Source organism: Heterocephalus glaber, unplaced genomic scaffold, assembly GCF_053883595.1.
Source record: "Heterocephalus glaber isolate CG9 unplaced genomic scaffold, H.glaber_assembly_v1.0 deba00001564, whole genome shotgun sequence".
Taxonomy (NCBI): Eukaryota; Metazoa; Chordata; class Mammalia; order Rodentia; family Bathyergidae; genus Heterocephalus; species Heterocephalus glaber.
The window spans coordinates 16,527,754-16,541,998 of NW_028258351.1; the positions used below are offsets into that span (position 1 = coordinate 16,527,754).

The 14,245-nt window shown below is 36.1% G+C and overlaps 1 protein-coding gene across 2 annotated transcripts in view; it reads left to right on the forward strand.

Moving 5' to 3' along the window:
* Positions 1–14,245, forward strand: part of Kiaa0753 (KIAA0753 ortholog) — a 69,710-nt gene that overhangs the window by 9,201 nt on the left and 46,264 nt on the right. For both annotated transcript variants that reach the window (XM_087191671.1, XM_013076868.3), the window contains exons 3-7: positions 3,029–3,647; positions 4,340–4,446; positions 5,870–5,932; positions 6,494–6,709; positions 12,855–13,065. In XM_087191671.1, coding sequence (XP_087047797.1) covers positions 3,029–3,647; positions 4,340–4,446; positions 5,870–5,932; positions 6,494–6,709; positions 12,855–13,065 — 1,216 coding nt within the window. The remainder of the gene's footprint in view (positions 1–3,028; positions 3,648–4,339; positions 4,447–5,869; positions 5,933–6,493; positions 6,710–12,854; positions 13,066–14,245) is intronic.

Genomic DNA, 14,245 nt, shown 5'->3' on the forward strand with positions numbered 1-14,245 from the left:
TTGTATTTATTTTTAGGATTTTCTTCAATTCTTAAGGATTTTGTTTATTTTCTTCCCTCTTTCCTCACTTCATTTTTTTTCTTTCCTTTATGTATCTCATGTATATGTGAAATACTAACATGGATCCAAATATACCTTTACAAAAGATATATCGGAAAAGTGTTATCCTCCACCCCATTCCTTCTATCCCTTCCTCCCAGTTCTCACTCACGTCTTGTAGATAACTAATTTCATTAGTCTTGAATTTTTTATTTCCTGTCCTTTTGTTTTGCACAAATGATCAGATGCATGTATATTTTCTCTTATGAACTCTTTTTTCCTTACATATATCTGTAACATACTACAGATATTTTCGTATTTTGTTGTTTTATTTGAACAATATATCCAAGAAATCTCTTCACATCAATTCATAGAGATGTTCTTTGAGAGCTTCCTCATTTTTTTCATTGTAATTGTAACTTCACTTTTATTCAGGCATTTATATAGGCATGTAGATTGATTCCAGTAATTTCTAATTACAAGCAGTACAGCTATGAGCAAGCTTATGTATCATTGAAGGTGTATCTGAGGATAAATTCTAGAAATGAGACTGCTAGGTAAAAGACAAATGAATTCACCCAAAATTCCCCAAGCAGGAAATGTGCTAAGGGCCCGGGATTTAGCTCAGTGGTGCCGCTGCCTGCCTCACAAGCACAAGGTCCTGAGTTTGATCCCCAGTACCAAAAAAAAAGAGATGTGCCAGTTTGTCTTCTGCTAGCACTCACCAACAGCATGTATTGTTAAACTTTTAAATATTTGTTTATCTTTTGGAAATACATGGTATTTCAGTGTGATTTTTATTTATATTTTATGAAGTTGAACAGTTTTTTATATATTTAAGGGCCACGTTTATATCTTTTTGGTAAATTGTCTGCTCTGTGTTTTTCCCATTTTCTATTGAGTTTTATTTTCTTATCTCAACTTTTTTTTTTTTTTTTTTTTGTACCACGAATCAAACTCAGGGCCTCTCGCTGACTAGGCAGGCACTGCACTGCTGAGCTACATCCCTGGCCCTCTCACTTCAATTTTTAAAGATTACTTCATGCATAGGAATCCCTTTCGAAGAGCTCAGCAGTATACTGCATAGCAAATATATTCTTTGTTGTTGTTGTTTGCTTCCTGTTGTATTTGTGGTGCTGGGAATTGAACCCAGGGCCTATCACGTGCTAAGCAAGTGCTGTACCACTGAGCTATATCCCCAGACCAGGAATTCCTTTTGTAATGATTTAGATAAAAAAAAAAATGTCTCTAAAAGTCTTATGTTCAGAGGTGGGGCTTTTGGAAGGTGGTTAGATCATGGGGGCGATATAGTCTTCATTGGATTAGTCAATTGATGAGTTCATAGTTGACTGTGCCATTTGGCTTGGGGTCTGGTTGAAAGGAGGTGAGTCACTGGGGATGTGGCCTGAAAGAGGCTGTATTCTGGTCCCTGGCTCCTCTCTTCTCTCTTTGCTTCCTGGCTACCATGGTGTGAGCAGCCTTCCCTTGTGATGCCCTCCACCATGCTGTTTCTACCTTGGAGCCAGATGACCATGGACTGAACCTAATGGAAACTGAACCAAATAAACCTCTCCTTCTTTAAGTTAGGATATCAAGTATTTTGTCCTAGTGATGAGAAAGTGACTAATACACCTTGTATTTGCAAGTGCTTTTCTTCTGGTGTTTCAGGGTTTTTTTCTTTATTGCTTATTTAAACCGGATAGGTGTTTTTAATTTTGTTTTAACGGAGACATCATCATTGATCTTGTATTGAATACGGATTTTTGAGTGATCGTTAAAAAGACTTTCCTTGCATCCATATTAAAAAGGAATTCATCTGTTTTTCCCCTAGTATTTTATCCATTTTTTTCCCCTAGTACTTTCATGAAATTTCTGAGGTATTTTAGGTTATTTCTATGTTTAGAGAAAAGGCTTTCCCCAAACAAGGCTATAAGTTACAAGTACTGTTCATCAGTCTGTGTACCCTTCAGGTTTTTTTCACTGTTTAGTGAAGTTTTTCTATACATTTTTTTCCCAGAGTATTTTATAAACACATTTATAGTGAGAGTTGGGGAGCCATCTTCAAGATAAAAACATCATGAGACAGAATTCACTGAGTTTGGAGATGTACATTCTCCTGTTGTCTTTGACAGGTCTATTGAAATAATTTAAAAGATTTAAAGCCACAAAATTGTTTATTTCTTTTGACCTAGTAATCCCAGAGCAGATCATTTATCCTAAAGACATAATTTAAAAGGAGAAATGAAAGTCTAAATATATGGAGATATTAGCTGAAGTAATATTTCTATCACTGGAAAAACTAAACAATATAAATGTTTAATAATAAGATTATATTTAGGTTAAGCATGAAAAGACTATTCTCTGGCTTTTGGAAAATGTAACCATAAAAAATAATTTTTATAAACTATAGGAAGGACTGTGGGGACATGCTTATGTTAAAGTGTAAAAAACAAAGCTTGTATGTGTTACGATGAAGACTGACTTAAATCTGCATAAATGTTGGGTAAGTGAACTGTTTAGAGCAAGGTACATGTAGGTACAGGATAAAAGATGTAGAAGATGTCATCAGATGGCTTCAATCTGGTGTGGCTGTGTGCAGCAATTTTTGGGAAAGCTCTAGTGGATTGTATTGCTCACTTGCTAGACCCTGACACTTTGAAACAGGACAGAAATCCATAATCAGGAGTTGAAGAATGTATTGGTTGCTGCTGGAAGTTTTCCAGGTTGACTTAGAGGAAGATTCCCAAGTTGGTAATAATAAACAGAAGTATATTATAGTGTAGGACTGGATGATTGTAGGATTTCGCCTAGGCTATGTGATGAACTAAAGTGTGTAGGAAAGTGGCTAATTAGTACAACAGAAAAATACCTCTTCACATAAATAATCTTATGAGTGAAATATTAGAAACTTGGTTATGTATACATATATACTAACTATATAATATGTTATTTTTCTAATATGTGCTTACTTTTACTTACTATTTTAAAGAACCAGCTGCAGTTTAATAGGAATGTTCCTACACATCCGAACAACTTGGCAATCCGATATTCTTGCCCACATGCAATTAGAATTGAAAAACTGAAGCACTCGTATAATGAATCATATTGTAAAGACTCAGATTTTAGAGTTGGCCCTGACCTAAGCAGTTCTGTTTCATTTTCTGTAATATCAGAAGAGAAACTTAGCTATGCAGTCCACCTAGCCAAAAGAGATGTAAAACGAAGACAATTTGAAGAACTTATAAAAGAACATTATCCCAGAAGTCAGCCCCAAAGTTCTCAGAAATGTGGACATACCAAATATAAAATATCTGACCGGATAGAAAGGAAAGACTCAAAGAATCAAGAAATCCATCAGTGCAGCCACCAGCCATCTGAAATAGGAATTTCCAGCTCAGGTGCCAAAGTATATGTGTACACATCTCATCATGGACAGCCAGATCTTACCCTGCCAAATTTGCCACCTACCCGTGATCCAGGACCACATCCACAGCCCAGGATAAGTGACCACAAAAACTTATGTGAACAGAAAAGCCTGCTAGAAGTTCAGCGACTCCAGAAAGAATTGAGCAGTTGCATCCATAAAATTGAAGAGGTAACTAAAAAAGGTGAGAAAAATTAGATTCTTCCTTTGATAACATGCCATGTGTGCATAACAGTTCAGATGGATTCATTGGGCCTTCCAGTCCCCACCAAGTTTCATTGTATTCTGCTGGGTATTGGTTCCCTAGAAATATGAGCATTCATGACAAGATGGTTGAGTTTGGAGTTTGACCCATGCCACCTTTCCCTAAAAAGTTTGCCCTACTAGCCTGTCCCCTCTCCCACTGTAGGCTATACTTCATATGTGGACTGACTGAGGGCCCAGCCTACAAATTGGAGTTGCTGTGTGAATCTTACATGAGTATAGATGATCCTATATTTTCCTTGTTTATCCAGAAGGTTGTAAATTGAGGAGCCAGTGTAGTTCAATAAAGAGCTTTTTGAAAAAAAAGAAAGCATAAAGTAGTACAAAATGCTTCATAGTAAAGAAGCCATCCAGTGGGATTTGGTTGAGGAAATTCTGGTTTGGAGAGGAGCTTGTCACTGTCTTCTTGTCTCTTCCATTTCTGAGTCTGTACACAGGCCCCCTCACTCATCCCTGGTTTCTTCACTGGTGAAAAATGAAAATTTCTGTTACATCAGCTTCATTTTTTTTGTAATAAAATTAGAGATCTTCAACTTTATTACCCTTTAGGTAACTGAAGTTTTTGTGAGTTTCTGTGGTTTATAATCTGCTTTTGGGGGAAAATATTTTCAGATAGACTAGAAGAAGCTTTGGATCCAGATGAAGAGCAGCGGATCCGTGTCAGGAGACAGGAGCAGACTATTCGCTGTGCCCGGATGCTTTATGTCCTCCAGCAGCAGGTGTGGAAGCCCAGGGAGAAGTGGGAGAGTCAGCCTTGTGTATTGCTTTCTTAGAGAATTTAAGCTTTCTTTTTATCTCAGAAAGATTGGCCCCCAAACTGTCCTCTGAATTCTAAAGGATTTTTGAGGTTAAATTTCCTGAACATAAGAACGAGTAATTCTCATTCTTTTTGTCATCTGCCTTTACATTTGTGTGTTTTTTGTGGGAAGCGTCAACCTCTTGCTTCTTTGAGGCTATAGACTCTTGAAAATCTAGTAGAAGTTGTATTTCTTGCCCCTTTCAAAAACATGCATATACTGTATGTTACATAGCACATACTTGTGCATTGAAGTCTCGTCGACCAGTTACCCTAAAACCCTTGGTTCACAGGTATAAACCCTGGTCTTTGTGGAAGGGACCTTGTTAGTTTCCCTTCAGTTCACAGGCTTATTATTAGAAAGTAGATAGCATAATTTGATTATCCTTTATTAAATGGCAAAGAATAAAGACTATGGCTGGGCACAATGGCACATGATTGTAATCCCACTACTCTGGGAAGCTGAAGCACGAAGATCGAAAGTTCAGCGTGGGCAAATTAGCATCTTAGCAAGGCTGTCTCAATCAATCAGTCAATAAGAAAAAAAGAAAGGGCTAGGTATGAGGCACATCTGAAGGCCTTGGGTTCAATCCCCAGTACTAAAACAAAAACCAAAAAAACTAGTTTATAAAGAATGAAGACCGGCCCGGGATTTAGCTCAGTGGTTCCTCTGCCTGCCTCGAAAGTGCAAGGACCCGAGTTCAATCCCCAGTACCAAACAAAAAAAAAAGAATGAAGATTATGTTAAATGTCTTTCAAGACATCTATAGTGGTTGATAAATAAGCATTTGCATTGTTTATGTTGTGATAGATTTTTAAAGGAAAAATTTGTTTTAACCTTTAACACCTTCCTGGTCACTGAAGTCATGTTATTTCATTGCTTGAACCAAAAACTACTTTTTCATTTGAAAGAAAATGCCTGAGTTATATTTCCTTCTATATTCTCGTTTGAGTTCTATTTGGGTCCTTATTCTATACTGCTGCCATAGAGATTGTTCTAAAATATGAAACTTACCGTGTTAGGCTGTTGCTTAAAAGACTAGAGCAGCTTTACAGAATGAAAACTAAATCCTTTAGAGTGGCATGTAGGACATGATGATCTGGCCCCTGCCTTTTAAGAGTTACCTCCACCATCGCTTCTTCGCGTTAAAGTCCTCGTACGCTGGGCACCAAAAGATAGAAGGTGAACACTGCTCTATTCACCATCTTGAACTGGAGCCTTTTCTCATTTTCAATTGAATTAATAATAGTTATATTTGCACAAGACAGCTATACAGTATTCTACAAAAACAAAAAAAGACCAATGGGAAGGTGTGAAATTTTCATTTTTCTCCTTTATAAAACAGGTAAAAGAAATCCAGGAAGAATTGGATAAGTTGAGTCCACATAAAACTAAACACACCAAGAAGGTATGATGTAATTAAAGTATGATTAATACCTATTTATAAAGTATGTTTTCCAGTGTTTTATTAGTACTGCATATGGGTTCTCTGCACTAATGTTATTTCAGTGCTGGTAGAAACCTGTTAAAGAATGAGCACCTTAAATACTCTGAATATGGAAGTGCTTTCTAAGGAATGGGTTCTGAAAATAGATTCCTATTGCTGCTAGTAAAAAGAACAGAATAGAAAGGAAAAGACTTCTGGGCGTGGTGGCACATGCCTATAATCCCAGCACTTGGGAGGCTGAGGATCACTGGGAGGCCAGTTGGAGCTACATAGTGAGTTCAAGACCAGCCTGAACTATGTAGTGAGACCTTATCTCAAACAAAACAAAACAAAACAAAACAACAAAAAAATGGAAAAGACTTAATTTGCTATTTTAAAACTTAAAGAAGCTTTACAGTCCTCTGAAAAACTTGCACAATAGGAAGCACTTTACATAGAAGGCACACTACAAATATTGTTAAAGGTTGGGTTAATGTTAGTTTTGAATATTGACATAACTTCTCACATCTTGTTTATTTCTAGTCATGGGCAGTGTCTAGGCTGGCGGCTGCCCATCGAGGAGCTATTCGTGCCTTACAGATGTTTGTCACTCAATTTACTGACCGAGGGGAGCAGCCGATTCCTGCTCGGTGTAGGGAACTGGGCAGCCTTATTCGTCAGCTTTCACTTTGTTCTGCCAAGCTGGATGCCAACCCTTCCATCCCTGATGTGGTTATAGATATCCTGCAACAAATCGAGGTATGAAATTGACTCATTTTTTTGATGAAAATGTATTGTTCTTGAGCAGAGAAGTAATGCTTGTGGTGACCTAGTTTCATTAGGACTTATGGAGAGTACAAGACAAAGCTGGTACCTTGTGAATTAGAGCTTTCCAATCTTATCTATACTATTATATTTCAGTGCTTTGAGAATTGTTCATTTTAAGACAACTTTTAACCCACAATGAATATATTCATTATATATTGCAAACTTATGAAAAACATTTTTTTTCATTAAGTTTATTGGTACATTTTAGGTATACAGTACAGTTACATTCATCATTGGGATCTTGTACCTTGATGTATCTTGGTTCTTGTTTTTTTATAAAAAACTTTAAAAAAGACAACTCTTAACCAGGTTCATCAATTAAACAGAATGTTCCATTTCTTGACCATGCCATTTAATAGAAAATGTATTAGCATAGAAAAGGAAACAGTAAAGCACTCTCAGATTAGTGCTTAATTTTTTTTTTGGTACTGGGGATCGAACTTGGGTCCTTGTGCTTGCGAGGCAGGTGGCAGAACCACTGAGCTAAATCTCCGACCCATTGCTTAAATTTGAATGTCAATGTTTAATACAGATAATTATAGAAAGAAGAAATATTTAAAGATACATGTAAGCATAGCCTTAGATCTTGAGATAAAAGAAGGAATTTCGAGAAATCACAAGTGGCATGAACTAATTAGGAATAGACAGTGTTCTTAGTTCTCATCATTGACAATGACAACAATAATATGCCTTTAATTTTATAGTTCCTTGAAGTTTGCAGAGTGCTTCCACGTAATTATGCCATTTCATTTTTACTACAGCACTGCAATTTTCAGTTCCTTTTATTACTACTGTGTTATAGATTAAGATTCTTAAAATTGCAAAGGCCAAGAGGTGACACAATTACTTCTCTTAAGATCTGAGAGTGAAATTCCTATTTCTGACTTCAACACCAGTGTTTTTTCCACTATTCCATACATTTTATCCACAAATAAAAAGATTATAGACCCCCGCCAGCATGCAGGAGGTGAGCTGCCCCCAGTGGACAAAAGGAGGCTTCCAGGCTGCTGTACCACCCCCGCCAGCATGCAGGAGGTGAGCTGCTCCCAGTGCACAACAGGAGGCTTCTGGGCCACCGTACCACCCCCACGAGCACACAGGAGGTGCACCCCCACCCTCTTACCCCACTCCTGTTGAAATGAGAAGACACATAAACAAGTCTCAAAAACAGACTTCTAGATCACCTACAGTAACCCCAAAGGAAATGAGATGGAACACTCTGATTTCAACCACCTGGACTCCCTGAACTGGCAACAAGAGAGGATCTGGAAAAAATGAAGTCAGAAATAATTTCTCAGATAACAGCAGAGATTGTGCTCATGGTGCAAGACATGATTAGTAAATCTAGAGAGGAGCTCAGGAACATGATGGAATCCCAACATAGGAAACAAATGGACTCAATGAAACAGATGCAAACAGATTTCCAGGAGATTAAAAACTCCATTGCAAGTCTACGCAGCAGAATGAGCCAATGTGAGGACAGAATTTCAGATATAGAAGATGATTGCAATTAGTGACCAGGAAAAAAAGATCTACACATAGGCATATAATAGTTAAGATTCCAGAAACCCAACAGAAGAACAAAGTTCTACAAGCAGTGAGAGAAAAGAAACAAGTCACATACAAAGGAAAGCCCATCAGAATCACAGCAGACTTCTCAATGCAAACCCTCAAGGCAAGAAGAGCTTGGAGTGATGTATTTCAAGCCCTAAAAGAAAACAGCCTCCAACCCAGATTGATGTACCCTGCAAAATTATCTTTCAGAATCGATGGAGAAATAAGATACTTTCAGGACGAGGAGCACCTTAGGAACTTCACGAATACCAAACCAGCACTCCAAAAAATTTTAGACAATACCCTAGGAAAAGACAAGGAGGATCACAACCCCAGGAAGCCCAGTAGAATGAATCCGTCCGACATGACAAGAAATTAAATGCAAAGGGGGAGAATCCAACAAACAGAAAAAGCCATGACCGTGATAAGTCAATATGTATGAGTTGTAACCATCAATGTTAATGGTCTCAATTCACCAATCAAAAGAAATAGATTGGCAGAATGGGTCAAGAAGCAAGATCTGTCAGTAATGCTACATACAAGAAACACATTTAATTCAAAAAGAAACTCATAGTCTGGAAGTTAAAGGGTGGAAAACAATACTCCATGTGACAGGAACCTGAAAAAAAAAGCAGGAGTAGTTATCCTCTTTGCAGATCAAGTGGATTTCAAACAAAAATCTGAAACACGCTGGTCCCAAGAATTTCAGATAAGGGATACTCAACTTCCATGTACAAATCTATTGTGAACATGTGTTTTCATTCCTCTCAGGTAAAAACTTAAGAACAGGACTGTTGGTTCTTAACAGTAATATAAGAAAGTTCTATATTGTTTTCCAAAATGGTTTTATCATTTTACATTCACATTAGCAGTATTAGAAAGTTCTAATTGGTTCACACCTAAGCTGACATTTGTTCTTTTAAAACTTTTAGCTTCATCTCCCTAATGAGTGTATAATTCAATCTTTTTTTTTTTTTTTATTCTTAAGTTCTTTTATTGGTACATTTTAGGTATACAGTACGTTTACATATGTCGTTGGGTGCTTGGACCTGTACATGATATATCTCGGTTCTTATTTTTTCCCCATTACCTGTGCGCCCTTCACCCCCTCCACTGTTCCCTATTTATATAGACCTCATTGTTCTTCATTTCCCTTTTTGTTCATGTTCTGGCCCTAATTTGGTTCTTCTTTTTCTTTTCTTCTCTTTTTCCTTCTCTCGCCCTTGTCCTCTGGCCTCACTGCTAACCCTCCCCTATCCTTCTACCTATATAATTCAATCTTGTTATTGTGCTGATTAGTAGTTTTCTGATTCTAGTGTTGCACGCCTTTCTTTGTGCTGTACTGGCTATTTATCAACTTCTTGTGTCTACTTTTTAATTGGGTTGTCTATTAATGAGCTGTAAGAATTCTTTATATATTCTGGTCATAGGTTATATGCAGTATAAATATGATTTGTTTAAAGACTACTTTTCACTTTAACGATGTCATTTAAAGTTCTAAATTTTGATGGAATCTCATTTATCAGTTTTTTTCTTTTATACATTATGTTTTTTATATCCTAGGAAATTCTTGCCTACCCTAAATTCATAAACATTTTCCCTTATACTTTTTTCCTAAAGTTTTATAGATTTAGTCTTTCATATTTAGGTTCATAGATCCTTTCAAGTTATTTTTATGTATGGAAATAAAGGGTTGAGGTTAATCTTTTATATGGATACCAGGTGTTCTAGTGCCATTTGCTGAAAACACTATCTTTTCCTCTGCTCTTGAATTGAGTTTATATTCTATAAAATGTTAATGTTAAATAATTTTTCAAAACTCAGTGGACCATGTATGTGTGGTTCTATTTCTAGATTCTCTGTTTTATTCCAATGATCTATATGTCTTTCCTTACACCAACACTGCCTTGATTATTGTAGCTTTAGAGGAAGTCTTAAAATTAGGTACTAAATGTCTTCCAACACTGTTTTTGTTTTCTTTTTCTTTTTACTTTTCTAGGTCCTCTGTACTCCTACATAACTTTTAAATTGCAATATCCAGTTCTTCATTTATAGCAAGTATACATAGACCTGAAGTTTTATATATACCTTGTGTTTTCTAATCCTTCTAAATTCAAATACAAGTTCTAGGGGCTCCTAGAGATTTCTTAGTATTTTCTCTGTAGATGATCATTTCATCTACTATAAAGATTTTACTTCTACCTTGCCAATCCTATCCTAATTGTGTCATTTTATTGCCAGAATAGTTTGGTTTGGGCCTATGTTTCAAAGTTTAATGGACAGATGAAGAGTAGGCATATCTGCCCTTGTTCCCCACCTTAGGGAGAAAGCATTGTATCTTCTCCATTGATATAAGGCATTTTTGCTGGAAGTATGGAGTACATGTCTTTGATCTGTTGAGAAGCTTCTGTTCTACTTCTAGTCTCCTGATAGCTTTTACCATGAACAGATGTAGAACTTAGTCCAGTACTTTTTCTCCAACTACTGACAGGATCATATGGCTTTTTTCTTTCCTCTGTTAAAATGATGACTTTTGGGGGTGGATCTTCTAATGCTGAACCAACACTGCCATCCCTATAATAAAACCACTTTCTACATACTGCCAGATCTGACTTCTAAGAGTTTGTTTTGTTAAACAAATTTCTATCTGTGTTCATAGTTTTTTCTTCTATTATCTTTATGCAGTTTTAGGATTAGCACAACGTTGATTTCCTAAAATGAGGGGAGCAGTGTTCCTTTTTTTTTCTGCTTCAAATGTTTGATATAATTTATCACTTAAAATGTGTGTGAGCCTGTTGTTGTCATATAGGTAGGTTTTCAAGCTAGGAATATACTTTCTTTAATAGGTGCTATTCAAATTTTATATTTCCTCCAGAGTTAGTTTCATTAATTTGTCTTCCATGATACTTAAGATGTCAAATTTATTTCAAAAAGGATTTTTGTAATATGCTTTCTATATCCTTTTAAATTCTGTAAAATCTGTGGTAATGTCTTCTAGATCTTGGTATTGTAATTTTAAAAATGTATAATTGATATTGTGTAATAGGAAGTAAAGGTCTAAAGGAACAGGGGAAGTGGGAGGGGTAGGGGAAAGGAAAGAAGGGAAAAGGAAAAATATGAGAAAAGAAAGAAATGGAAACAAAGTCTTTGCAAATAGGGAAGGGTGGAGGGGGTGAAGGGAGGGGCAGGGGAAGGGGAAAAAAATAAGAACCAAGATACTCATGTAATGGTACAAGGTCCCAATGATGAATGTAACTGTATTTTATACCTAAAATGTACCAATGAACTTAATGGGAAAAAAAAGATTATATTAGTGTGACATAGTAAGCTGTTAGCTGTAGAAGAATGATGGGAAGAATTCTGTATTGACTTGACAGTTCTTTCATTAACTAGTTTTTAGTGGTCTTTAAAGCCCCTTCTGCCTTTACAGTTCCATTATCTAGCAAATATGTTTGTGATCTGCTTTGGTTACATTTGTGTAGGAAGAACTCAAAACCAGGAATGTTATCGTCACATACAAACCTCAGATCCTTTAGCAGCATATCAAGTTACGGGATGTTTTTTGAACCCATTCATAAGAAACATTTATTGACCAAATGATTTCATTTAGAGGACCTATCTTCATAATCGTAGAAAGGATTTCAAGGGATTATCTAGTCCTCCCAAATTTTGAGCAAGAGTACCTTTAACATGCTTCTTAAACATGATGTTTCTCTCCCTTTTGAAAAAATAATGCAAGAAGTTAGTCTTTCTTATTGATATACTATATCATTTCATAGCTTAATGTCTTATGTTATTGTCATCTGAATTCTCCCTCTATGGCTGTGTTCAGTTGTCCTTAATTTGTGCTGACCATGGGAGAGAGTAGGCCCTCACTGCCCAGTACCGAGCAGGTGGGTGCTTATTAGAGGATATGCCTTTTTAGGACAGGGGGCCACAGATCTGGCATTACTGTGGTAGAGAATTGACCAAAGCCATTGGACCTGCTAAATTTCCTTTACCTTATAAAAATGTGTATTAGTTTATTAAAATGTGTATTTGCCCACTTAAAGCTACTTGAGTTTATGGGTTTCTGTCGACAATTAAAATGCTTTTAAAGCATATAGGATTATACTCTGAAGACTATAGTTACTTTCTAAAATGATTATCCTTAATTTTAGGATTTGGATTTCTTTAATCATGTCCATTATTCTGCTATTGGTTTTAGTGAGCTAAACATGTAAAAGAACTTGCAGAAATTATTTTTATTAATTAACTAATTAGATAACCTAAATAATAAACCTTTTAAATTAACATTTTGTTAACCATTAGAAATAGCAGTTTTGGGGCTGGGGATTTAGCTCAGTGGTTCTGCCGCCTGCCTAGCACGTACAAGGACCAGAGTTCAATCCCCGGTACCAAAAAAAAAAAAAATTGCAGTTTCATAACACATTTCTCTAGAGTGCTTATTTCTTCAGTTTTGTAGGTGAAAGTTACACTTTTATAAGTGAAACTAAGAGAATAATGTATTGTTTAATGTCAGGCTTTGGAATCTCTTCTGGAAAAGAAGCTGTCACCGAAAAAGGTGAAAAAATGTTTCAGTGAAATTCAGAGCCGATTTCCTGTTGGTAGCCAAAGGACCCTAGAAACATGGCCAAGGACATTGCCAAAAAGTGAGAGGACACTCTGTGTAGCAAAGGAGACATTTCCACAGGAAGCAAGTCGACCTTCAGTGGCAAAGAAGCTTCTTGTTGGTATGTATATTACAGTGTTTATTGTGAGATGTTTTATTCTTTGAAATTATCTGGGCTATAACAGTTATTGCACTGAGGGGAAAAATCAGGAATTACAACCTAGTCCATGACAGTTGCATTTTAACTAGAATCAGTAATATTAACCAAGATGCTTCCTTTGGCTGAAGGCTGGAGTATTCTGTAGAGGAGTGTGAAGAAAATAAAATTCTCTCTTCTCTTATCATACCCAGAGCCCGAGCATGCTAGGGAAGTGACTTGTCACTAAGCTATACCCCTATCTTGTTTATAATATTTCAGTGATATACAGTATACATATACATACATACATTTGATACATATGTACTTTTTTCATATAGGTAGTAAATTCTTACTATCACAGGTAGAATTGCTAGGTTATATAGTTGACATATTTAAACAAATACTACCCTTATACCTTAAAAGTGGGCATACCATTATGTTTTAACTGGCAGTAATGCTAGTTTGTATTTTCCCATATCCTCCCCGCATACTTTATATGATAAAATTTAAAAATTTTCCTAGTTTCTTGGTGGAAAATGATGTCTTATTGTTTGAGTTTCTTGATTCCTAGTGAGGGTTATTTCTTTCACATCTTCTTTAGCCATGTTTATTTCATCTTTTGTGATTTGCCTACTTGTATCCTTTATCTCCTTGTTAGAGTGTAACTTTTGCTTATGGATGTGTAGAAGTTCCTTATATATTATTCTAGATGTTAATCTTTTTTTGGTTTACACATATCACAAATATTTTCTCCTACTTAGTCACTTACTTTTGAAATTTATGATTCTTTTCTCTGGTATAGAAAATTTTAATTTTCTAGGCAAACTCATTAATCTTTCTTACCTAGTTAAAATTGGTTTGTTTTTTTTTGTACCAGGGATCGAACTCAAGACCTTGTGCTTGTGAGGCAGGCGGTGGAACCACTGAGCTTAATCCCTGGCCCCCTAGTTAAATATTTGATGAGACAATTCACTTTGTTCTTTTCTTACTGATGGTCATTGCTCATCTTCCTGAGGAATTTAGGATGAATATGTCAAGTTCCATGAAAGATGCTGTTGGGATTTTCATTGGTATTATATTGAGTTTATAGATTAATTGGAGAATACATTTATTCATACTCTTTTTTTTGTCCTTTCAGTTCAGTTTTATAATTTTCTACATA